Below are 27,931 nucleotides of genomic sequence, written 5' to 3'. Positions count from 1 at the left end.
CTGAATTTCCTACTATAGTCATATGACAAAAAAAGAGAATGTGTGCCAAGGATTCGAAGAATAAAACAAAACTGGAAAAACGAATCTTACTTTGTTTTCCAGAGTTAAAGGGAATACAAACAATTGTGCGACATGGTGACTGACTTAACTAAAAAGTACCGTTTTCCTTTGTAATAGCGACTGGAGGAGTAGCAACTGATTTGATTAACAATTATAAACATAACGTTCAGAAATATTGACATAATAACAAATCAGTCCCGCAGTGACGTTACCTTTTACTATACTAAATGACTAAAATTATGAGGAAGAATTATAGCGTGAAATGTTTACCTACAGACCAAGTAAAAACATTTCTGATGCAGGTTACTTTCTCTCCATATCTCAACTAAAATTTGAAAAAAATACATTACCAAAGAAATTATCCTTTGCACGGAAATTTGTACGAGGGTTACCCAAGCTTTATCAACATCTAGATTAAACAATGTTAAAGCATTTACCTACCACCAACGAAATCCCACTGAAAATCATCTAATTTACAAAAGAACAACTCAGAAAACCAGGGTAATCTAAATTTGATCCAAAACGGCAAGCAAGGTTAAACATCATTTGCTTTATGGTTACATGAACTTAAAATAAACGGCCATTAGAAAACTCATGACCACTCAACCGATTCTGTAATCAAGATAATAGTTATTTCATGTTTAGTTTAAGCGCGTTGTACATACATCATATCTTACTGACCGGTGATAGAGTCAAGGCACAATAGCAGCTCATCAAACTGTAAGAATTGATTCTTAGAGTTAATGGATTTAATTTTATAAGTGTATTGTGAAACAAAGCTGAATCTCTATTGATCAGCGTTAAAATCAATTAAATGTCACAGTGGTAAAATTTGGACGTCTTTTACCAAAGAACATTCATATATCAATTATTGTACACCCGTCCGATAAAATGATGTTTTTACATAGCCTTATCTTAACTATAAAGAATTTGGTCCAAACTTTTCACGTGAGAAATGAAGACCTCTTGTTCCTCAAAAGTGAAAACGGTCAACTTTCTCAAGTACTGTTCTGTTAATAACGTCATAACGCTGTTTTTGTGATTTCATTATTGCTGAGATGAAAAATGGAAATCCTTTATTCTGGTTAGTCTTACCTTCTGTGAAGATAGAGACAAAAATTATAATATTCAAGTTACAAGAGAATTGATTGTCCAATCTTGTTGAAGAATAACGGCATAAAGGAGGGTAACCAATGCTTTGCAAGACTGCACTTTAGCTGATTCTACATTGAGAAAGAAACTTAACTTAACGTAAATTGCTTTCTTTCTAGAAGCGTTCAGTAATTGAGAGTATCTAATCTGGATTTTAAAAGAAATTAAAAACAAAACACACTGGGAATGTATGTAATAAAACCGTTATGCTCTCCAGCAGTTAGCAGAAAAGTTTAGTCACAATCCAGATTGAATCACAATTCACTTAAAAATTAATTTAGTTCCAATATCAAATATTGCAATCATCTCTTCAATAATTTTAGCTGGTGGTATTTTAAGATACAAAATGTTACCATATTTTAGATTCGTACATAAATTAGCAACTTAATCCGGTCATGTATAACGTCGATGGATCATGTTTATGAGGACATACAATTATCATCGGTTGTCAAACTTTTTTCTGAAGGATTGTAAAACTGATGCAAAGACTACTCTAGATATGCGTATATCTATTAAATTTAGCATTTTTAATGGATTTCAAGACATAATAATCTGTATATATAGTCTCCTTACATTTGCATATTCTATCTTTCTTCTCCTAAAACTGCAATTGTATACAAAATATCAGGAACTTCACATAGCTCAAATTAAACAAATGAACAACGGGAACGGTTTCAACAGTTTATTTGATTGGTTGCAGATGCTTCATTTTCCTCCTCCTAGTACTTCTTATGCTATTCCTCTATTCCTGGACATCGCTTTGTTTAGAGCGTTCATAGAAGATAACAGTTTGCAATAGTACATAGCGAAATTCATGTTGAACGAGATATGTACTCACTTTGTACCAAAACGATTATGGATATCTTTCAAGCTGTATGATTTGAGATTGAAATCTTTACTGTATAACCCTAAGAAATCTATCGAGATTCATTAATTTATATTGTTAATGAGTTAGCGACATAATATATTAACACATTTAACTCTATATAAATCTTTCTTCAACTATTCATAAAAAGGTAATAAATTTCAGAACTTCATTTTGTTAAGTTTAAAGAAATTAATAAGTTATCTATCTTCGTTATTGTTTCAAGTATAATCTTACTTTCCCTTTTCATTATTGCTTAAATACACTCAAGAAGAGTTGAAAATATCTTTGCTTTTCTCATGAAGAAGGAGCAAAAACACATGTTACAAAGGAAGCACTAACCTCTGTTTTTACGTTTGACTTTCAAAGAAGCCTTTTCTCCAAATGAAACTCATTACAAATAAATAGACTCACTCTTTGTCTGTTCATTGTTTATCTTTTCATATTTATATTCGATACATTAAGTACCATCAAAACGTATTTTCTTTTCACCACTTCGAAGGTACCATGCTTAAAATTTAAATGTAAACGTCTTTTAATATCATATTTTTAGCAATTATTTTTGCTCGCCTTAAAAATACATGCAAAGTAGAATATCTATGCCATTAGATCATATAACTTGGATACTTGCAAACTGTACATATTAGGAGACTTGCATTAGTAGTACATTAACAATTGAATAAATGAGACCGAAATATATTTCAAGCATTTCTTTTCTCTCTTTAAAAACAAAATGCTTTCACTCTTTCAATTTGGATAAAACATTCTAGACAGGCTATCGTTGCTAACTTACTGATATGTTATAGAAATTGAAAAGAAGTAGTGGAATAGTTCTGCTCATATTAAATTTTCACACTATTTGAATATCTTTAGGACACGCACAGTTCATAAAGTTAATTATATTTCTTCTTTTGTATCTCTTACACATTGTTTGTCAACTTTTACATATGTCGAAATACAGGGTCAATATTTTCTAAAATGGTTTGTTTCATTAATTGTCGACTAGTTCGGACTGTGTCTACTAAACTACAATATTTCAGAAGATAACCATAATAAACATGATTTGCTTATTATCCGTGATAAATGTATCGGAATTATCGTCTACGGAAAATGTTTTAGAATCAATTGCTTTAACGTTCTTAATTAAATCGACATGGATTGCACACATAATGGTTATAAAATCATCTTTAAAAACAGTCTTTATCGAGGTTGTGGTCAAGTGGTGGTAATATGTTTGTGTTCCCCCATAACGTATTTATTGCTTTTTTAGTTGTTTAATATGGGATGATAACTTTTTACTCGGATGTAAAATATTCCAATTTATTGATACCCAGCATTTGAGCTTTTAAAACTAACTTCTAATACACAAAAATAAAACATCACTGTAATTATTTGCATTCATTCAGTCACTTTAGTTTGAAAATCCACAGCTTGATTATTTTTATTTTTTTAATAATAATTTTCCCATTGGTTTGCAAAAAATGTCTTCTTTATATTGTATATTGGAACTTGAACCGTTTCATCCGTTGGTTTCCGTTGTAGATTTGCGTCAAATAGTTTCAGTATATAGATGAAACATGACATCAAATATTAGCCCAGGGTACAGCATAATCCGTGTTAGGTTCTGAGATACTGAAGTAATCAGTGGATGGTGGGGCCATGTCTGACTGTAAACACCAACAAAAAGAAAATCTTTTCAATTGTTTCAATTATCATTATCCGTCACTTTATTGACAAATATTTGAAACTTGTAGCATAGAAATATGCCAGGAAATAAAACAGCTGGACAAACAATAATAGTTAAGTTTATATAAGGATCAATAAAGACTATATTAATGAAAATAAGTGATTGGTATGTAAGAACTTGATTCAACAAAACGTTAGTTTAAGCAACACATGACTACCATAACATACTATAGGCTATTTATCATGAGTTTAGTATGTTTTCTTACGAAGATGCATTAAATAGAAAAACGAATACTTTCGGAAAGACTATACATCATTTTGAACCCTCCTGTATTGTTTAAACCTATATCGCCGTACTTATATGAAAGGAAACTTCCGAGACTTTTAGCTCATCAGTTTATCACTAGGATTGGTTCAAGAAACTATAAAATTGACTACAAAATTGACATAATACAAATACAGTCCTATTACCGGTAGATATTCCGCTGAAATGTCATCCAGTTTGGTTTTCAATTCAGATATAGATGGTCTCGTCTCACGTGTTTGTGTCCAGGCTGAAAGCATTATGCTAAAGCTAGAACAGTATAGACAGAAAGTTAACTTGTAAATGATTTAACCTCAAAGTTGAAAATAAATACAACCTTTATGAAATACACGAAAAGAAAGAGAGCATTTTACAATTCTTGTAGAGAAGCGTTAAATTTACAATAGTAGCTTAAACTTAACTGTTTTAATAACAAATATTGTAATGTTGTTATAGTGTTGAATATATTTCACACGAGATGTTTACATGCCGGCAGAATACTTACATCGAACCGGGACAGGACATCGGTCGCGGTAATAACTTTAACTGTCTGATATTTCCTTCTACGTCTTTGACACTCTCATGTTGATACGGTTCTTCTCCTAAAATATAAAATAGCTAACTTATCCGAGCAATCACGTCTTTAATGTCATACTATATGACATTGTTAAAGATTAATATGTTAAGAGTCATTATCAAACATTAAAATTAGTTCTAAATGTTCATGGTTTGTCGTGGACGTAGAGCAAACAAAACAAAAACTCTACAGAGAAATGCTACATTGAATAAAACGTAAGAGACTTGTTTATATATTATGAACCAATCGAGCCCAAAATACCAAATATGACGTTTTAAATTACTTGAAAATTGTCCCTTTCGTTTGCTGACAAATCTAAATGATCATTAGTTTAGATATCAGTGATTTCACGATCATTAGGTTTGTCATCATATTTAAAGTATTGTAGTGGTTGTATCTTTGTATGGCGAGAAACATATTCTGACCTTAAGTTAAAGTAGTTTGCAACCTGAACAGCATGTTTTGATGTAGAGTTAAACTTACCAAAAGAGAATATTTCCCATAAAATAACTCCGTACGACCATATATCAGAAACTTCGTCGTACTGATTCATGAAGATTGTCTCCGGTGGAAACCAGCCAATTGGTGGATCCTTCTATATTAATTTGATAATTTAGTTGTTATAAAGGATTTAAAGATGTGTTATGCTCATGGAGATTGAATTCCCGTAACATTGGTATCCAATACATAGTTTTGGCATTGTAATATGAAACATACAAAATCTTATAACCATAATGATAGAAGATTTTACGAAAACATTCCACCCCCCAATTATTTCATATCAAGTTAACATATTGTAATACTCATTGAGTACTTACCCGAGAGAGTATTTTCTTCAGTCTACCAGATGAAATCTCATTCGGCCAAAAGTCAAAAAGTTTGCATTTGTTGTTTGAATCATAAAGGATCTTCCTCGTCATTAAGCCAGGATGACATAGCTGTAATATTATTATACAAAGGCAACTATCTTTCATGAATGATGAACTTTAGAAAATAGAAAGTTGTTAAAGAATTAATAGATGTGAGCTGGGTTATATATGTGTTTATGTATTGATATATAAACTTTACTTAATCTTGCCACCAATTTGTAATACCGCAACTTAAACCATTTTCAAAATTGTATCAATTCATATGCACCCTTATCAGAGCTTGGGCTTGTTTCTATGATGTTAATTATACAGTAATATTTTGCATCTCAAATCCGTCCACAGAATTATTTGATATAGTTTCAGAAAATCAATGCCACCGTCAATGCCAACATCAGAAACATCAATAGAATATGATGTATACCTTTTCAACAATAATAACTAGCACTTTAAAATCCATTTGGTGTTATTTCAAAACCAGCAAAGTATTTTGCATAGATTGAAAAAAACGTTTAGGGTTCGGTTACCAGCATAAACGCTAAAGTATTCAAATCATGTCGAATGACGCACTGTTCCAAGGAATTAGCGTGCAAGGTAAGAGACTTGTTGTTAATTGGTTAAGGCAAGGGACGTGTGATCTATGGCCTTAATGTTCGAGTCCTGGGCAGATCACTACGTTGTGTCCTTGGCAAGGGGCTTTATCAATATAGCTTCGTTTCACCCACGTCTATAAATGGGGACCTTTTAGATAATCCGTCAGTTGGGATTTGTTTAGCTGCTGTCATGTGGCAGGATTGTCTGTAAGTTTGATAGGTTATTGTAGACCGAGGTCATATTGTGACGCGCCTTGGGCACCTTTATCGGTAAAGCAGTCTGCGATTTATAAATCCTCATTATTATTATTACTTTTAAAAAGGTTAAATAATCCATGATGCTGACCTGGATGACTTTATTCCTACCTTATTTATGTGAAGAAATTCTAAGCCACTTGCTACATCTCTTGCAAAACCAACTAAACAAGCAGCATTGGTCAATTCTTCTTTTCCGTTGCTAGGATTTTGGAGGTGATGTTGTGAATTACCGATTCTCATCAGAATTTCTCGAAGGGTTCCATATTCTAAAAGTTCTTGGTAAATATAATACGGTTCTGAAGAGAGAAGTTGAATATCATTTAAAAGATTAGATATAAATAAAGGAAATTTTTAGCGGCACTCTTAATATCCCTCATTAATGGCTGTATTTTCTTAGTAAGATCAAAATCATTTGGGTATCTTTGTGCCTCCTAACTTTGTAATGGCTGTAGGAATTATCTTCATACTTCGTCCGTCTATGTTTGCAACCTTTTCACCCTCTGTTTTTAATAAGATGACGATGAAAATTATATTTTAGGTATAAATAAGAAAAGAACAAAACAAAACTTATATACAACAAATTAAACCACTGATTTTAAAGGTAAGAAAGCTGATTTCTAATCATTGGGTCATTAGTAGTTGGTCGTGATATAAAAGGGTGAACGACTATCCGTGTTCCCTTGCAAAATTGTGATCAGAAAATGTACCTTTGTCAATTGCGCATCCCAAAAATGTCACAATGTTAGGATGATCATTAAGTTGGCGTATCTTGGATGCCATCAAAATGAAGTTGTATCCGTCTTTTACCTGAGCTTTATCTGAAAAGAATAGAAAAGTGCACCATGGAGCAACCTGCTGTTATTTAATAGCGACTTTTATATGCCTTTGTCTTTTAATAGGAAATTATATTAGTTTTCGGAGAGTAAAATATCACAATTTTAGCATAACTGTTGTTGTATTGTCGTTGTATTGTTGTTGTATTGTCTATTTCTCCATTGAAAATTATTGTTACATGAAGTGTATTGATTGGGCTAAAATAACCTTTAAGTTACTGTAGATGGAAATAACGAAACAGTGCTATTCATTTCCCATCCGACCTTCAGCTGTCTATTTATTGATTGTCAGTGATTCCATATAAGACAAATGTTGTTTTAGGGTGAAGTGTACGGCAGATAATAATAAATGAGCAGTGCTATTTATATCACCTGAGACGGTTTTAGCAATAAAGTACTCGTGTGCAGTCGAAGTTTTACTCGAGGCTATCCAGTAATCAAAGATGGTTCCAGTCGACAGAAGCGAAACTAACTGTACATTGTCGGTCGATAATTCAACGTTTCCTGCTTTCCGGTTGGAATTGCTAAAACCCATTTCTAGACGAAGAAATGTTTGCTAATGTTAGCTACTGGTATAGATTAATATTGAATGAGAATGATAAGAATATATTTGCACCTTCATAAAATGTCTTATCTATGACTCATTCGACCAACATTACATTCAAACTAAGCTTACTTTCAGCAAACTACGCAGACATGGAGATCATAACCATGGACAATAGAACGAACATATTTGTACCTTATTTTACAATGATATCGATGATATGATAGAGATTGATCATTCATTTAATCAAATTAGATTAATTACTGCTACAAACAAATACGACGTAATGCTTACAGCACTCATATTTATTGTCTTTACATCTACGATGACATTTACCTCCGACAATTGTCACTTGTAGAGCCATAGAAACAAATATGTTGAAAACATGGTTTATATTCTTCTGCATCCAGTCAGTGATGCATATCTAATTTGACGTTACGCTATGTAAGAACAAAGTTATCTGTTATAATTATAGCGTTTGTATCTGGCATGACCAGTTGAAAGAATTTTAAGGTAACGTTTATGTGGTTCACTAAAGTCTTTTTTTTTCTTGGAATTTAAAATACTGATTGAAGTGATTGGTTATAAAATGTATCAATCTGTCTTAACCAATTAAACACTCACTGATTGAAAGTTGCTTGGACTTCTTTCGATTACCTGGCACTTCAGAGACCAGCTCTGTAGAAAATGGTAGAACACACACAAGTAAATTAAGAAATAGCGTTCTCAATATCACAAGCAAACATTTTACTTTCTCTGTCAGGTTTTAAGCGATAATTTCTGGTAACTATTTCCCCTTTTATCAGTTATACATGCCTCTAGTTTGGAACAAGTATCGTCGATATCAGTGACAAATTACCAGTTGCGAATATCAACACACTTTGTTTCATAATACCACTTAGCGACGTACAGTTTACAAAATCTCTAAAATAATACTTAAAAAAGCGACGTTACAATGTTAACAGTATAATGCAACGAATATGCCTAACCCTTTTCTTACCATGGTAATGTAATCTTTGGATTGTTAAAGAGTGTTTTAGACATATAAAAATACATTTGTTTGAAATTGAAAATACTGCTTGAAATTGATTTTTGTAAAATGTAGCAAATCTGTTTTTACCACTTAAACCCTCACTGATTGAAAGTTGTTTGGACCTCTTTCGAATTTTTGACACTCCGTTGACCAGCTCTGTAAAATTGTATACAAAGGACACAAATAAAATAAAAAAAACAGCCCTGTAACTTTTACTTTAATTTCTCGATCAGCATTTGTGCGATACAAACTAAGAACTATATTCCTTCTTCTTTTTCATTAATACAAGCCTGTAATGTGGGACAAATAGTGTCAATATCGCCTCACCCGTCCAATGACAAAATACCAGTTCTAAATTTACACCAACTTCCAGACATATGAACAGTTTATTTTATTACAGATAAATAAGATAATAATTGTCGACATCTGTGGTGATAATTAAAAACAGTTAAATAATAGTTTGAAACTAGAAACATACACACATTCATACAGTGGAAGTATCTTGTGGGACGCGATATATATCGTGTATTGTCCTTTAAAAGGCAGCTTAATACAAACCTGGATCTGCAAGGTCAATATCCATGTTCTGATCTCCACTTGTATTCTCGTTTTCACTGAAAATAAATTAGGTTAAGATAACTTCATGTCAGTATATCACCAGTATTAATACATATACAACTATATATATTTCTTCAAGTTATAACAAATTTTTAACTTTGCCTCTTTTTCGAAAAGGCCAATCAGTAATCACTTTAAATAAATACCAATCTATTTTTTGACAAAAATTGAAACTATTTTGATCTTCCCATAAATCAAGTTATGAAGAAAACAAACAAAGAAAAGAAAAGAAAATATAATACATGAGTCCTATTTTCCAATGACAAAATGTTGCTTAACCTCATCATGCCTTTAGTAATTATGGTGGTTTGAAGAAACATACGGGGGAAAACTTAGGTATAAATTGCTAACATCTCAGTGATCTAACCGACAGTGCTGGTGTTTTAAAACAAGCGACTTTCAAGTCCGATATGAAATCGGCACCTTTTGCTTCTCATCCTTGAATGAGTGACATGGCTCTAAGGATCTAGTGGAGCGCCGGATCCGAGCAGATAAGGCGATGAGCCAGTCTTCCACTGGACACAGATGATGCTTCCAGGTAACTTTTGCATCTTTACTGATCAATTAAGATTGTATGACAACTATGGCTAGGCAATTCAACATAAAAATGTAGTTTTAATAACTGGTTGAAGTTCAAATCAACAAATTTTGTTTTCGTATAAGACCGTTCGAATTTAAGTATTTAGACGAATGCAACATTCTCTGATGGAAATCTTTGCATAAAAGGCAACTCAGACAAACATTACATTTAGAAAAATGACTAGTGCTGCCAAGATTGTGAGAATATTGTTGATATAAATAGTTAACTACTGTTGATATCAGAAATCAACTTATATTTCCTTACCTCATATAAGTCATTTCCTGTGGTTTGTCTGTGATATAAAATGCGTAGATTATGAAAAATATGGATAAAAACATGAGGAATGATATATTCTAGTTGACAATTGTTTACTCGGTTATTAATATTTCTAAGAGACTTTAATTATATATCCAGACGTCCTCTTCCGCCTCCCAGCCGCCTCTGAGATTGCTTTGCCATGACAATATATAATTGAAATTATTCCATGAAATAACTTGACAACAGATGACAATAAACTTTTTGCATTTCGATTTTCTATTTTACCTGATGTTAATTGGACTCTACTCCTTAGTTTATTGCCAAACACAATGAATTAATTACTCAGTGAAAATGTTATTTCAACTGATCTATGCTATAACTTTGTGGAAGTTATCTTTTACACCATTTCTCAAGACCTATTTTATATATGTTGTTGAAGAAATTTATTGAAACTTTAATTGAACTACATATTATAGGAAAGTATCGGAAAACATTTTCTACGGCTTCTTTGTATTCCTTTTTTTTTCAGTAAAAGTATGTATGTATATTAAAATTCGCATTGTTATACACAACATGGCATTGTTTACCTTTCTTTCTCCTCCTGATACAAATAACTATGAGTAAGAATGTTATGAAAACCGTAACTGCAACTGCTCCCACAACGGTTATAAATATTGGATCTGGGAAATCAACTGAAGAGTAGAAGCAAAGTTCAGCAACTTATTATTTTAATTTTCATTGATAACGAGAACATTTTGATCATTGCAGAAGCATTTTCTACAATGGCATTCTGCTTGATAACATATTATATGCTGTTACGAGAAAGTTTGTTTCTGACAGTACCGTAATTAGTTTAGACGCACATTGAACTCTCGCTTATTGCTCCATTTCTTTCACCAGAACTCAATACATGTGATTTCGCATATCATTAATATGCTTTGCTATTCTAAATTGGCGTTACTAATATTCTTTAATGATTAATCAGTTAATGGTAACAGTTCCACAATGTTTCTTTGTCTTGATCTCCACCATTAAGTAAGTAACAACCCGACGTTATATAAGAATTACCTACCAAGATTACCTACTGTAACCGGCACCGTTTCAGTACTACCATTATTCTCATTTTGCGGTAAAACTAAAGCAGTGAATGATACTTTTTGAAGGTCCCAAGTCTGACCGTAGTTCAAGTGGCATGTTACAATAACGTCTTTCCATGCTGTAAAATTCACTCGTAGCACATCATCATCTGTAACATTCTGATTGTGGTTTTGATTATTTGTGGATAAGTTGCTGATACTTTCAAAAGTCAGATACAAAGACACACATGTGGAATTTGCTGCCATGCAAACGATACTTAAGTTGTCTCCTTCTTGAATATAGTATACAGCATTCGTAGGTTTGCCGTTAACTGTAAGTCTCAACGCTGGAATTTCTGTAAAAAACGAACAGTAAAAAGGTTCATTAATTTAATATAATGTTATTCTTTTTAATATTATTATTCAGAATATCTCAGTGAAGAGATCTAAACCAAATATTAAAAGATAACGTCGAAGAAAATTGAACTGTTAAATTCCATGAAAATATTATATTCATGTAAGCGATGCTCAATACGTTATATTGTCATACGTAAGAAAAATATGTTTTGGTCTTGAATTTAAGCATAACTTACCAAACATCAATAGCATTTTGAACAATAATGATCGAGTTTTACTTGGCTCTTCGATCTAAATACACAGCCTACAAACGCCATTGACACCCTTCCTCAATTAGATTTTTATTAATTTACATGTATGTGTCATCACCCTGGCAGTAAGTATAACTCACTAGGACAAAATAGCTGATTATAATAAATAAAATCTTTAAGACTCACCGCAGGTGTATAGATAATATTGTTTAAATGAATCGTTTATAAGGCAAGTATACGTTCCATCATTTTTACTTGTAAAATTGTTGATGTACAAGTAGGAAATAATGTTATCAACGATTTCTCCACGGACGTTTGTAAAACCTAGACCTATTGGTTGAATTCCATTTGCGTAAATGACTTCATCATTGAACTTCCACCATGGTAATATATTCACTTTTACTTCTATCGTGCAATTTATTGTGATCGATTCTCCTCGAGGAATCCATTTCGTGATGGAACAAATACCTAAAAATAAATGAAGAAAACAAGAAACAGCAGCAACAGGTAATGCAGTCAAAAATCTTGTTGGCACTCCTCAATCTCTTGTTCTCTTGTACATTTACCCACGTCTATTGTCATAATTGCATACTTTAATGCGAGAGATTGAAATAAAGTCGTATGAATTGAATGAATTGAATTGAATTGAAAATGATATAGGTTTCATATTATTAGTTAGGTGAGACTTTCCTAGAAGGGTCTTTTACCTTTTGTTATATCTCTAGAGATCACGCCAGAGTCATAACGTAGGACCCTCATATTTCACACAGTTAGAGTTGCGATAAAAGTGTTTGGCATTTCGTGCCTATGGGTATGGCTTTGTCCTGCCGTACAACATAAAATGAAATATAGATTTATAACGTCTGAATAAGAAAATTAGAAAGGAAAAAAGCTGCATGTATAGGGCAAAACCAGAGAATAATCAAACCTTGCTGCAATAGAGCCAGATAAACAACAGTAAATAAAGTGCTGCACATCTCCAATCTGTACATCTTCTTTACTCTGGAAGGAAGAGAACCATGAACTTGTTGAAACAATTTACATCACTACTTTGAGAATTTTTGCTCTGGCTCAGATTGTAGTTGAAAGGACTTTTAAGAATGGAACCTAGTTTTCCTTAGTTGTTGTTTTACTTCTAGTTCTCAACAGAGAGATTTGGCCATCAAACTGTAACCACATAGAATGACAAATGACTCGGTAAGATCATTTATATTAGGTTCATTGAAGTTGTGTTATATATTTTTTTGCATAACATTTTCAACCATTTCCTTGCATGTGAACGAAAAAATGTTGATGAAATTAAATCTTACCTTAATGTTGACGCCTTTGATAATTAATTATAGTCCGTTATCGAGTAATGCAGATGGTTCATGCATATCATTAATGTCAGTCTATAAATATACGCGAGTTTCAAAGCAATCTAATGATGAAAAGTGATATAAACTGGTATTCCATACATTACATTACACAGTGCAAACAAATCAGCAAATATAAGTCAATTTCAGTTGTATAGAAGGAAGACCTGCGACAGATGGTCAGAGCAGTGCTTTGAGTGCGAGGGTAAAAATTAAGTTAACTTGGTTGTTGCTAAATATTTTCTATTATTTCTATTTCAACACAAGTTAATCAATCATATTTTATTTAACCCAAAAGTCTCCCTCGCATAAACTATATTGCCTTTCGAAAACGCAATTCTGTACTTATTCTCAATCAAGTTATGTACGAAACAATCACTCACCAAATACAAGGATTTTGTTCTACGATAGTTAAACCAGATTGTTTTATAAGGTCAAGCAGTAAATTAAAATAAATTTAAATGAAGACTTTGTAAAGACTACGTAGTTTTTAATATTCCATTGAATAATAATCATTTTGAGAACCTTTTTTCTTCTTCAGAGCTTAGATTACCGTTAAAATGACTAGTTTAAGCATGAATCCCTTTTCTACTCAGTTGTTGCTTTCTTCTAATTTAGTGGTTCTCAACAAACAAATGTGGCAGTCAAACCCTCACCACATCAAATGACAAATGACTCAGTCATATCATTTACGTTTAGGCCCATAGAAGTTAGCATCTCATTGTCTGTAAATGACAACAATACAAGGAAATAAAATCTTACCTTAATATCGACCCTTGCTAGTTAAGTATAGTCCGTTTCCAAGTAATGCAGATGGTTTATGCTTACATTAATGTTAGTCTACAGAAATACGCTATTTGAAAGAAAACTACCGATTGGAGGTAATATAAAGTGGTATTCAATAGAGTAAACTAACACATAAGTGTATACAAAAAATAACCAATTCAGGTCAAGTTCAGTAAGAAAGGCATGCGACAAATGGTTGTAACAGCGACTTGAGTGCGATGGTAAAGATTAAGTTAACTTGAATGTTGCTGAAGATTTTCCTATCACTTCTTATCACAACACATGTTAATCATTTGATACTTTATGATACACGTATATCTCATATCGCATAAACTATATTGTCTTCTGAAAAGGGCTATTCTATACTGTAATTGCTATAATTGAAAAGATTAAAACGCAAGTGCAAACATGTGAGATAGTAATAAATAAATAACAGCTTCAACTCTCATGCCAAATATGCTTTTCCTTTCTCTTCGTGCTACTCATTCCTACTTGACATGATATGACTTGCAAAAAAGATCACTCCTTTCATTTTAAATAGGTGCGAAACAATCATACACCTTATACAAGGATGATGTGCTGTTCTGAGAAGATACACACATACAAATTAATAAGTTTAAGCAGTAAGTGGAAAGAATTCAATTAATTAATCTGAAATAGAATAACAAACTTAACTTCCTTCAGGCAGGTTGAAGTCCGGAGAAAAGAAAGAGAAGAAACTGTCCTTCAAACAAAAACATTGTCATGGTATATAGAATGATTATTTATATTGTGCAACAGTAATCAACTTAATATCGACTTAAAGGAGACACAAGACCAGTCATATTCTTCATCTGATCTGACAGAGATCTTTATAAAGGACAGCTACGGTAAAAAATTCGCCATTTTGGGAGACATCCTTTTTTTAAAGGTCGTGTCGGGAGGTTGTTATCTTGAAAATAGGTGATGTCATTTTGGCGCAAGCCTCTCAAACCTTCAAAACATGCAAGAGCATTTCACTTTACCATGTGATTAATAATGCATGGTTCTACATAGGTAAAGTTTTAAAGTAAAGTTAAAATACATTGTTAAACATGTATACATTCAGATGCTATTTGACAACAACTTCTTTATTTCTCTACAACTTCAGAATGCTGTTTCTGCATTATTCCTAAATCTAATATTCGCTGGAGTGTCACCCTGTACCCCATCTATATGCTATGTTCATGTTGTGCAATGTCACTTTGCGTCAGAGTTGATAATAATACGTAAAAAAGGAGATAATTGGTTCATGCAATGTGTGATCTATAAAATACCGAAATTTTGTAAGGGTTGTCATTTTGTAAAACCACCGTCTTTTACATTAGTATAAGTTGCATTAACTAATCGAAGAAGAAGAAATATATATAATTTAATATCTAACCTACTTTAAAAGTGAATATAAGTATAAAAAAGTACTTTATTAGTTACAATGTTCGGACTGCTACAATTATATTAGTTTAAACAATCACTGGTTTCAAATTTATTGGATTTATATATTCCTATTCTTTCGTTAAGATCAAGTACTTATTAAAACAAACATGAAGTTACTGTCAGTAAGCTATAACGAAAACCGATTACTAATTGTTTAAATCATACCTGGTGTATCAATGATCTTCTCGAATCGAGTATTAAATTTGCTACTGGTAATGATAACGATTCCCGTCAGCGTTTATTTTCTTTCATTTGTATTATCAATATACTAAAAATGGAGTTAATTTATATGCAATGCGCTAGGCTTGATATACGTTATAATATAAGCGACTTCAAAAGTTAATTCATGTAATGAACTAACTTGATTAGTTAATGTTTTGACTACTACAGTCCTACTAAGTTAATCAATTATAGCTCCTCATTTTCATAGAGATATTCCTATCTTCTTTAATTTCCATAAATGATTAATAACCCCTGTTTTGTCTACGAGTTAACTAGAAAGAAAATCGTTCACTAGTTGCTTAAAAAGCATCATTTATAATGATTATAAAAACCTACTCGCATAGGGTATTGAATTGAATTCTATTTGAACGCTAGTTATCGGGATAACACTGTCATTCAGCTTAAGTGGGCATTTTCCTTTATTTGATCTCACAATAGATTAATTAGGGGAGTTCATTAATATTCAATGGGCAAGTTTTGATCTATAAATTATAAGTTGAAAGTTGATAACGACTGAGAAAAAAAGGAAAGGCCTAGAAACGAGAACTCTAGAATTTCATAACTTCATGACTTATATAAAGTAATGTATCGTATATTAAAGCAACTTTATTTAAGTAATTAATCAACAAAAGTATGCAACATTTGGTTAGACTGTTACATCATATATTTCTCAAGTTTGCAAATAAGATCAATATTACACAAAAGTTTGCGAAAATTTGAAAAATATGATATCAATATAATACGTGACTTACTAATAATACTTGAATGTCGAGTTTATTAATTATAGCTAAATATAAGAACGAAAGAAACATTTTGTTATTTGTGGGAACGAACTTTTCAATCTTGCAATTTTCCCCTTATTTACCAAGATTGACATGTATTTTTTGTAACCATTTCTAGCACATAAACAAACCATACCATATTTCTGTGATATCTTATATAGACTTTTAGAATATTATTTACAATAAGCAATTCAATACTTTTGAATTGAAATGACTGACAAATGTATTCTTTATTTTACCAAAGAATAAAACATAAGTTATATGCAACTTGATTCAGTTAAACTATAATGAGCACATAGCATATGTATTTCCGACCTCAGAGAGGATTCTGGATTTTATTTTCAATTTATTTGTCCGTGTTGTACATAGACTCAGGCTTCTCTTTTAGTTGTACTCGGACATGATATTGGGTGACGACAACTCACCAAGCTTGCCATCTCCTTCGAAACTTGAAAATCCTCTCAAATAAATTATATGAAATATAATAAAATTATCTTCTGCTGCAAAAGTTGTTTTTCTTTAAAAGAATGTTGTCTGCATTTGATTGAACACCTTTTATAACAGTTGATAAATGGTAAACTTTGGAATATATTTTCATGAAAGTGAAAAGTTGATATATTAACCTCTAAGCTATTTCGCAGCACACAGTTCTAATCTAAATAGCCGTATGAGTTTTTGTGTGTAACCAACCAACCCACACTTTCTACAGTACGATTCCAATACAACGATGACTTACAATTACTGTTGATGTTCAAAACAACTGAACTCAGTAACAATAACTAATATATAATAATTTCTGAAACAAGTAATTTCTAATTGAAATATAAAAATATAAAAGATGTAAAATGATTGCTTCTTTTAGACTCGAATTGTTAAGAACTAAAAATGAAATGTAAATAGTTACTATCTTCAAATATCTGTAATATATTCTGTATATGTAGCTACAGAGCGTTGACCAAATTAAAAATAACAGCAACTTTCAGTTTCACCCGATACTCATAGCTAATACAGTTACTACTGATGCCACCTGTTACACATGTTACCGTGTTATGAACACAAAGTAAAAAATAACCGACGCACGGTTGTGAGACATGAACATCAGTAACATGTGTTAAAATTTACCCAGTGTTGTAACTAATAAAAGGTTCACGAATTGTTTAACCAGTTTAGCGTTTAGCTAAGCACTAACATCATTACTGTTATCCACAGTATACACCTGACCTGTTGTGTCATTGCAATGACTAACTAAAGGAAGTGTATCATAGTGCTATCAGTGTGTATATTTTATGTTTAGACATTTGCCACAAACTACTATGGATTAATCTATTAACAATGAAAACCAGTTCTACAGTAAACCTTGTTTGTAAATGATTTCATGCACATATAAATGGAAGTACTAATGAGAAATTAGTCGATTATATATTAACTTGGAATCCATCGTGAACATTACCTATAGCCAGTGCTTTAAATTCCTCGTCCGATTATAGGTATGGTGTTGAAAAGAATCGAAGTGGGGTGAATGTAATGATGGCATTGTACTTGGAAGGGTATAAACTATAATTTACTGCAACTTTGACCAAAGAGCTCTATTATTGTAGTTTTATGAACTTCACTCTAAAGAGTTTTATCCAACATTGAGATGGTATTTTATCTATTTTCCGTACATGGTTGGCCCAAAGCAGTAAAGTGCATACATTATTTGCTAACGTATCACCTTGCTTTACAATTAAATTGATTATATTTCGAAATTTTACTTCTAGGAGGTTAAAACGAACAAATTTGTGTGGATACACACGTACCCACACACGTATTGGAAGAACAGAAAACCAATAAAGTTTATTAAGTTGAGACGTTTTTACTAACATACAATTGTTTGCTAATATATCTGACCATAAATCAACATAGAAAATACATTTAAAGAAAGAAAAATGTATGCTGACACCAAAACTATATCTGTCTTTGCTGCGCAGTAGAATATGGACCATTAACTGGTCAACTACTAGTCTCTGTTGCATTTTCCTTTGTGTATTACGTTTTCAGCCTAGACTAATAGAACATATTTGCTTTGTTAACTTCAGATATTTCCATATGGCAATCCGTAATCTGCATCGGTTTCCAAAATAAAGTAGTCGTTTGAGAAGGTAGTTATGTTTGCCTGCAAGATGAAACGATGGAAACGATGGAAACGTTACGTGTAAATCAATACACGGGTTAATCAATAACAGGAAGTCCTAAAAGCAGAAAATGAGGTTAAGCAGAAAACAGGCAGACAAATGTGAAACAATCTAGAGGACCTTACGTTTCGATCCAACAGGACCTGCTTCAGAGACGGACAGAAAAGGGTCAAATAGCCATATGGAAGGGAGTTTTTCATTTGAAAATTGAAAAACAAAATACAATGCAAAGTGTTTACACCATAATGAACAGTGAGATGAAAGGAAAAAGATGATGGAAGATCTTTTGCAGATGCAATGGCTGCGGAAGAAGCTATTTTAAGAGAGAGAGAGAGAGATATGGACTGATGGCGCCATGTCATCTTGCATCTAGAATATTTTCTCACTAAGGAAAACTAGTTGGTTATCTGAAAATTAAGTACCCTTGCATGACATGGGTAGTATCGTCTGGAATGAATAAAATCACGACAGGTATAAGTGACATATGTGGCTCTTTTAAGCCTTTCTTAGGTGTGAAATGGCTGTTTGCAATTTGAAGAAGAAGAGCAGAATAGGTTAGCATGACTCATTAAATAAATTCAGCGATATGTTGATTACCGTGTGCGTCTCTTCAGATTGATGCATTGTTTTTGCAGTGTAAATTCAGTTACAGGTTTTCTCATACTATTTGCTTTACACAAAAAAAAATGCACTCTGTTATCATGACAGTATACCCACCGGTAGCTCATCTGCAGATATTTCATCTAGTTTGCTTCTCACTTCGGATATCATTGGTCTCGTCTCACGTGTCTGTGTCCACGTCGATAACATAATGTCAAACCTAGAAAGTAAAAAATTGATTGATAGAATAACATTAATACTTTTTTCTTAGTCAACTAATAATTTAAATCAATATTTCTAGTGGACTTTAATTGAAAATGACACAACTGCAACATAAAAAATGTATGTAATAGTTGCATCTGTAAAAAGGGCGATTATGGGAACCAACTGCCATGGCTCTATACAGTCCGTTTGTCTTACATTGCACTAGGACAATATAACGGTCGAGGTAGTAGGTCTGATTGCCTGATGTGTTCCTCTATCTCATTCTTGCTCTCGGATTTGTACGGGACTTCCCCTGAAAAGTAAACATATATTAGTTTATTATTTTAGTACCACTTTAAACACCTAATTAAATTGAGTGTTCTGCTATGAATATAAGCGAAAGGATATTTATTGAACAATTATTAAACTTTAAATAAGCGTTCTTCGTGATTCATTGAAAGTCACTGAATAAACAGAAAGGGAAACACGATTTTAACTGCATTTTCTCCCTTAGCTTTATCAAAGGCAATGTTAATTATTGTTGCAGGAAAAAACCTAGTAATATAAACGGATTATTTTTTTGTAGGTTGTGTTTGTATATACTCCACAAACTCTAGGTGCATAAACCTTAAAATATAATGAATAAATAAAAGTGAGTCTTTTTTCTTTTGCTTTAAAATAAATGTTTGATATAAGTATAAAGAAAGAGCTCATTGCTATCATGAGCAAAGACTTCCAATAAACTCATAATTTATGTTTAGATGTTTGGTATTGTTAAATGACCATTTTGATCCAGTTCCATAAATGTTTTTTTTTGGTTGTTATGGGTACATCATATGTATTTTATGTTAACCATGGAACAATATTTGGATAAAAATACTTACCAAACGAAAATATTTCCCATAGAAGTACACCATATGACCAGATGTCAGAAATCGAATCATACTGGTTCATGAAGACTGACTCAGGTGGCAACCATCCAATAGGGGGATTTCTCTAAACAAAAGAATAGAAGAACTTTTCGTCAACTTGAAGGCTAATACTTATAAAAAAAGAACGATACAATATATTGCTATAATCAGAGGGAAAATGTTGATGGAAATTGTTACTTACAACAGATAGTAATGTGCTCAATCTGTCAGATGAAATCTCATTTGGCCAAAAGTCGTAAAGCTTACACTTGTTACTTCCATCAAGAAGAATCTTATTGGTTGATAACCCAGGATGGCAAAGCTGTTTATTTGTAAGAAAAAAAAGGGAGATAATTTATTGACTTGTAAAATACATACGTAGTTTTTGTCTTTGTAAATTGTAGCTTGACGCTCGTTGAGTCGGATTGCGCAACATACGCGCAAGTCGATACGTTTCAAGAGTATGTACCATTGTATAGTATCACCAAGGGTTATTATGATCATTGAAATTGGTATGAACAGAAGACAATATTGAAAGTTATGTTCGTGTCTTTTAAAATACTTCATTCCATACATGACATGGTTTCCGTACCTCATTCATGTGAAGAAATTCTAAACCACTCCCTACATCTCTCGCGAAACCGAACAGGGAGTCGATATCTGTAGGTTGCCCATACTCTTCGCCTCGATTCACGTAGGGTTCCTGTAACTGATCACTCCTCAGCAATAGATCTTGGAGGGTTCCGTTTTCTAAGAACTCTAGGTAGATGTAGCAGGGAACTGAAACAGAAGGTTGAGAGTTACTACCATACATTAAGTGAAGAGGTGTGAATACATTGCAAGATAAGAATCCTTATTGTAAGTGACTGAAATGTTGAACCGTCAAAGGCCACCTGACTCCTAAGTAAAATGTAGACTTATATTCGAGTTTAAAAAGATCATGCAGTCCCTTTCTGTTTGAATAAAGGAGTTAGAGGCAGACAAAAGAAATGAAAACTTAATATTTTATGCAGAAAGCAACAAAGAAGGCATAAAAGTAATATGTTCATTAGCTTCATTAATTCTCATACTTATGTTCAGGCATGAAACTTAATCAGGAATATATGTAATGAACGGTGTGTCACTTTGTGTGTGCTTCCCTCTCCTGAATTTATTTGCTATAGATACCATTTTCGATTGAACATCCAAGAAAAGCTACAATATTCGGATGCTGATTGAGTTGTCGTATCTTTTTCGCTGCTGAAATGAAGTTGTAGGCGTCTTCCATGCGAGCGTTATCTGAAACATTATTTAAAAACATCATTATATATATATTTAAAATATTATTCATAAATTTACAAATTATTTCATTTATTCAGCCAGTGACAAATTGGAGTGCTATTTGGACCTAAGAATATTTACTAAAAACATCGGATATACCCACTAAATATATTGCACCACTATGCAAGTATCTATATAATCTGTTACTACATGAATGTCTATCTTTGGCGAGCTTTTGCAAATGTTTTATTTGACCATGAAATAGATGGAAGTAAAAATTAAGAAAAGGTAAATTAGTATATTTTCATTATTTACCTGACACGGACTTGGCTATGATGTATCCGTTGTTTGATTGATTTCGACATGTTGCCTTCCAATAGGTAAAGTTGTCTACAGATGGTAGCATTGAAATTAGCTCCACATCTTCTATTGATATTTCATCAGTTCGTACGTTTAAATAGGAAAAGCTGACATCCGTTTCTGTTAAGTAAATTTTATATTCATTCAATAGAAATAAATCACCTATGTCCTAATATTTCGATTCAGTTTGCTTAATAAAACATCGTGTGACAAAATGGTAGAATAAAAATGGTTTATTATCATCTTTTAATATTTATATAACTCCATAAATGAGTCTGATGATGGTGTGTTGTGTTGTATACGCAGTCAAACCATCCATTCCCTTTTCACATCTACACGAACAGAGAACAACCAGTGTTCTTGTCCTACTTCAAATAAACTAAATCAGAAAAATACACACCAAAGTTGTCGGGTGTTAAATTCAGGTCCAACTGTCCTCTGATTGTCTGCCTAAAGAAAAATGAAATGGGAATTATAGGTATTTTTATAATATCTTGTGAATAAACTTAATTAAGTTTCATTTTGAATTAAAGTCATCATATAAAAATAAAAATAAATTTTTAAATCTATTTGTTTGGCAGTTTCCCCTTTACTTACCTGGATTTGGACATTTTTCTAGCAATAGGTTTTCCTGGAATGATAATAAAGTAACATGTTTGTTTGTAAAGGGACATGTCACAAGGCTGAAGAAATCACTTTCGCTTAACTGATAAAATTTGGATTGGTGTTTGATACTTGTCATTATACATTGCTATATATTTATTCAATTATGTGTGAGAAACTCATATCGAATAAATACTTTTCAATGATCAAGTATTAGCTACTGGTCTAACATCCATCCATCCATCCATCCATCCATCCATCCATCCATCCATCCATCCATCCATCCATCCATCCATCCATCCATCCATCCATCCATCCATCCATCCATCCATCCATCCATCCATCCATCCATCCATCCATCCATCCATCCATCCATCCATCCATCCATCCATCCATCCATCCATCCATCCATCCATCCATCCATCCATCCATCCATCCATCCATCCATCCATCCATCCATCCATCCATCCATCCATCCATCCATCCATCCATCCATCCATCCATCCATCCATCCATCCATCCATCCATCCATCCATCCATCCATCCATCCATCCATCCATCCATCCATCCATCCATCCATCCATCCATCCATCCATCCATCCATCCATCCATCCATCCATCCATCCATCCATCCATCCATCCATCCATCTATCCATCCACCATCCATCCACCATCCACCCACCCACCCACCCACCCATCCATCCATCCATCCATCCATATTTACTAAGATATATGTTATATATAATATAAACTAATTAAAAAGGAAAACAAGTAAACGGACCTTGTTTGGTTCTTTTCTTGCACAGCACAGCGAGTGGCACTGCAATAAATAGTGAAACAAGAACTCCTCCGGCAGACACCACGATGCCCATTGTACCTATTAAGGATAACATGTTTATATTAAAGTATAAACACACGGAATTGCTAAACACCACTTTTGTTGTAATACATGGTCAAGTAAACGAGAAATCTATCAATTTGTGATTGTAGAAGCATTAAATATAATAGTAAAATAAAGTTTACAGATGAATTTGTATGATGAATTTGTTGATCGGTAAATTAAGTACCCCATTTGTTGCAACTTCTTTATGTATTTGGCATAAATTATTTGTTTATCAAATTTAAGGTTGAGTTAAATATATTACCTTGCGTGAATGTTGGATTTAAAATAGTACTCCCTGTGTTGGTTGAATTAACAGAAAATGCAACTGAGAGATTTCGAAGATTTTTAGATCGACCATAGTTCAAGTGACAATTCACGATAACGTCTTCCATTAGAGTGAAGTTCAATTTGGTCTCATGGATTTGCGTGGAGTTCAGGTAATAACGTTTGCTCACTAATCTTGGAAGTTTTAAGTCCGGATCGTTCAAAGACCAATTGAGTGTCACACCAGAGAACGAGCTTTTTGTCAGGCATGTGAGTCTCAGCTCTGTACTTTTCTGCAAGTAGTACACATCATCAGTTATGGTTTCACCGCTCTCTATCATAACCAATTCCGGTATTTCTGTCAAAAAAACACACTGAAATTTTGAATTGAAACTGACTGGTTGACTATATAAGTTTAACCTACATGCTACTTTAAATGTGGCTATAGAGCTGAAAGAAATCAAACTTCATGTTCTGCATATGGAATAGCAGACACCAAAATCAAACAACTGACAGAAACAAGAAATAATAAATTAATTTCCATTATGAGTTCGTAAGATAATGTTCCATTGCATATAATGAGAAAAGGTTTAAGTGCTATTCAAATATCATATTTGCTTGTTAAATGATGTTAATTATTATATAAAATTATATGAAAGAGGCCTGGCAGATAGGCTACTAACATTATAGGTTTCCATGATTCCTGAAGCAAATCAATGTAACTGCTAAGAATTTGGATGTCATTTAGGAATGCCATTCATCACGAAACAGAATACGCGTGAGGGTTTTAACACATCATTTGGAAAACATTACTACATACAACGAAGTCATTGATAATTTCTGGACTCACCAAAGATGTTGAGATAGTATGCACACCGCGTAACACGATTTGCGATGCATGTATAATTTCCAATATTGCCGATAGCAAACCTTTCAATATACAAGTAGGAATTCCTCCCGTCGGTGAAATTTCCACGAATATTTGAAATATTGAGTGAAAGAGGTGACACAAACATCCCGTAAATTGTTCTACCGTTGAACATCCACACTGGCATTATATTATTTTGAAAAGAAGTGCAATTTAATGCAATAGACCCTCCTTGGGGTATCCATCTCGTAGAGAAGGAATCTCCTGTAAAATTAGTAAAACCAAAAGAGACGTGAACGGGAATATGTATACTTTGTTTATGTATTGCCAACGCTTGCTGCGTGAGTTTACTTCTCGTATTAATGGATCGTTAGAAGGTTATACGTTTCGCGAAAGACATTAAACACCACAACAGTATTGTTGGTATTATTCGTTTTATAATCAAACTGCTCATATATAGAAAACACTTTGTATTCAATATTGAAGAAAGGACCATTCATAATGGTACTGATAAATCTCAATGATTCCATGGATAGAGTACGACGCAACGTTAATAATGTGAAGCTTGAATTCAGCTCAGTTATCATTGTAAAGAATAAACAGAGTTCATTCATCACTGACAATAAAAATCATTTACAGCCGTTTAGGCATAGCGAGAGTGAAATACAAAATTTAAAAAAATACTTGGCACTTACTAAAAACATATTTCATATAAAGTATTTCATACCCTGTGTCAGTAGAAAAGCTGAAAAGATAGTAACCATCTTCACGGGGGTATATGTCTTCATTTTCGGATGTATCTCTATGAAATGTTTAGAACGAAACAAACCCAAAAGCAGTACATATTACGAAAGAAACTTAGTTTCATTAAAATGTTTGCATAGTCGGCAATTTATCCAGGCTATCCATCATTCAACAACTTATTCTTGAAAACTATACTTAATTAACCTATCTATCCAATCGTGTCTCTCCTTATTCACAATTGTAATACGTTCGTAACTCTGATGATAAGTGTTTAGAAAGGTCCTCCAATATTTGACAAAGTGTTTCCGTTTAACTTTACGCAAAGTTTAGTTTTGATAACAACTGAAGATGCTGAATAATTGTACGATTTTTTTTTCTCGACACAATGCAAAATACGACACAATACAAAATACGACACAATACAAACTGTGACACAATATAACATACGTCTAAATTTATATTCACAATGAACAGAACTTGAACTTACCTGGCCGGAAAATGAACATTAACAAATTTACAGCTAACGGACATGGAAATTCAGATTTTTATAACACGATGTCAATACATGATATTGACCAGCTACTTACGAGACTAAACACTGCTTTGACCGGGTCATTGTTGAAGTTGTTACAGACTGGCACAGCAATTGTTTACTTAGTTTCGAAATGAAGTAGTAAATATTTTAGTTCCAGTACTTTCTCTTTCTATCAGAGAGATAAATCATCCAATTGACCCCTACCTGTCATATTTAGTGCTGCGAGTTATCATATCTTTATATATGTCCCGTTTTCAGCAAAAAGTAAATTGCCATTTAGGGAGCTGCAAGATTTTGACCTGTGCTAAAATTGTGTTTATTTTCCTTTTTGAATGCAATAAGTACTTTCGATGTCGATTTAAGAAAGGATGATTATGATTTATTGATGATTAAGTCATCAAAAGTCTGTCAAAAGTTATTATGAGGTATTTCACATCAAAGTGTTTTTCACAAATAACCATATAAGTTTCTGTTGGTTTTTTTTTTCCTCCTGAAACATTGCACACCACGAATTTCACAGCCAGTTATATGATACAAGTTTAACAAATGTCGTTACATATTACGACATTATCATATGGGATAGCCTACTTTATGTATCAAGTCTGTTTAACATCAATGACATTTTACCTTGATCACAACTTATTTGACTCTAGTGATTTTGATCTTTACAGAAGACATTTATTATGTCTGGTTTGCCAATGCTTAAGATATTCCGCTTGAATAAAATGTAACTAATTGTGAATATCTGTCTCACGTTAGTCTGAATGTTAATATCCTCTGACAAGGCCTAAGAACGGCCTAGGTTAGGTTAACATAACATACTGTGTTAGTAATTTGAAGGTCCTAACAGATATTTGTTAGGCCTAGTTTAATTGAAAAGGGCCAGTCGGTAATGGTTTGGTCATTGCTGCTCGGATCTTGTTCACATATTAACTAAATGAGGAGCCTAGGCTGCTGTTGCTTGTATTGATCATTAGTATCCTTTTTCTGGTAGGTCATACCATGGAATAATTTCGATCCCAATCGAGTCAATTTTTGTGTCAATCTTAAACTGGCGTGAAAACAAAAACCATGTATGAAAATACATGGCAGACCAAAGAGCTCTTTCACATGATGTCAGCCAATGACATACCATGGGAAGGCATTGTGTCAAAACGGTCACGTTCAATAAATTACCAAAAAGTGAGGGTTTGGTCAAGTGACATGTTCAATGCAAGGTAGCACTTAACACTTTTCTTTATTCGTACATATGTTTTCCATCTACTACTACTACTATGTAATCATTGCATAGATTTTACAAATATAGTTTTACAATTCCAATGTAACTCCCTGACATGACATTTATCTGATTATGAATTCACATAGCAATGACTGTATAACTAGTAGCTTACATAGTATCAACACAAACAGCATATAAAACATATATTTATCCTAAACAATGGATATAATATACACATTCTAACTGAGTATTTGTTTTAACCAACATAGGAGAACAATCACAACATTTGCGGCTTATATAATATGACGTTATTAAACCGGGAAAAAAACTTATTGCTTCCAATTATCTGGAAGATTGCTGTCGAATCCAGCAGATCAGAGACCGAGTCAAAGAACTTGTCTTGCCAATCCGAATATGAAATATTTCCGAGCCCGACTAACGTCCAAACCCAAGTCAGATGGATTCCATTTAATGAAATATTGTATGTACTGGTACCTCGGTTGCTCATACCCGTACTCCCGGGGGCCCTCCACCTGTACCTCAAATTTCTTTAAACCCCTCTCACACATACAAACTCACTTACACATCTTGATCCGAGTCATTACCTTATTTCCCCTACAACATGAGTTCACTTGAGGTATTCATCTTGACCTATACTAGCTACATAGAATGCACACAGTCGATTTAATAATACACTTTTCATGTACAAAGTTTAAAGGTTATGTCAAAAAGTTTGCCTTTTTAAAATCACAAATGTGACTTCTGGTCACACCTTTAATAAGCTTAGTTGTATTTGCA

General features: G+C 32.9%; 2 protein-coding genes across 4 annotated transcripts; both read right to left on the bottom strand.

The window, feature by feature from the left end:
- Positions 1-1,782: 1,782 nt before the first annotated feature.
- Positions 1,783-12,429, bottom strand: LOC139969912 (ephrin type-B receptor 1-like). The gene is made up of 15 exons (XM_071975318.1): positions 12,098-12,429; positions 11,300-11,659; positions 10,815-10,919; positions 10,234-10,261; positions 9,330-9,385; positions 8,859-8,927; positions 8,396-8,416; positions 7,567-7,731; positions 7,069-7,179; positions 6,470-6,657; positions 5,463-5,582; positions 5,128-5,239; positions 4,573-4,669; positions 4,235-4,337; positions 1,783-3,744 (listed from the first exon to the last, which is right to left on the bottom strand). The coding sequence occupies exons 2-15, from the start codon at positions 11,568-11,570 to the stop codon at positions 3,661-3,663; spliced, it is 1,530 nt and encodes a 509-aa protein (XP_071831419.1). The 5' UTR covers positions 11,571-11,659; positions 12,098-12,429; the 3' UTR covers positions 1,783-3,660.
- A 4,016-nt stretch (positions 12,430-16,445) lies between these two features.
- LOC139969878 (ephrin type-B receptor 3-like) lies at positions 16,446-26,344 on the bottom strand. Of its 3 annotated transcripts, none has more exons than XM_071975239.1 (15): positions 25,867-26,344; positions 25,331-25,437; positions 24,618-24,899; positions 23,766-24,125; positions 23,402-23,497; positions 22,615-22,648; positions 22,418-22,467; positions 21,973-22,137; positions 21,565-21,675; positions 20,990-21,177; positions 20,600-20,719; positions 20,371-20,482; positions 19,703-19,799; positions 19,400-19,502; positions 16,446-18,663 (listed from the first exon to the last, which is right to left on the bottom strand). In XM_071975239.1, the coding sequence occupies exons 1-15, from the start codon at positions 25,908-25,910 to the stop codon at positions 18,583-18,585; spliced, it is 1,950 nt and encodes a 649-aa protein (XP_071831340.1). In that variant the 5' UTR covers positions 25,911-26,344; the 3' UTR covers positions 16,446-18,582. The 3 variants fall into 3 exon arrangements, with proteins under 3 accessions (XP_071831340.1, XP_071831349.1, XP_071831359.1); XM_071975248.1 differs by having other exon boundaries at positions 16,447-18,663; positions 25,363-25,437; XM_071975258.1 differs by having other exon boundaries at positions 16,447-18,663; positions 25,363-25,437; positions 25,967-26,344.
- Between the last annotated feature and the right edge of the window lie 1,587 nt (positions 26,345-27,931).

Source organism: Apostichopus japonicus, chromosome 1 (assembly GCF_037975245.1).
Source record: "Apostichopus japonicus isolate 1M-3 chromosome 1, ASM3797524v1, whole genome shotgun sequence".
Lineage (NCBI taxonomy): Eukaryota > Metazoa > Echinodermata > Holothuroidea > Aspidochirotida > Stichopodidae > Apostichopus > Apostichopus japonicus.
This window is presented reverse-complemented; position numbering and strand designations above follow the sequence as displayed.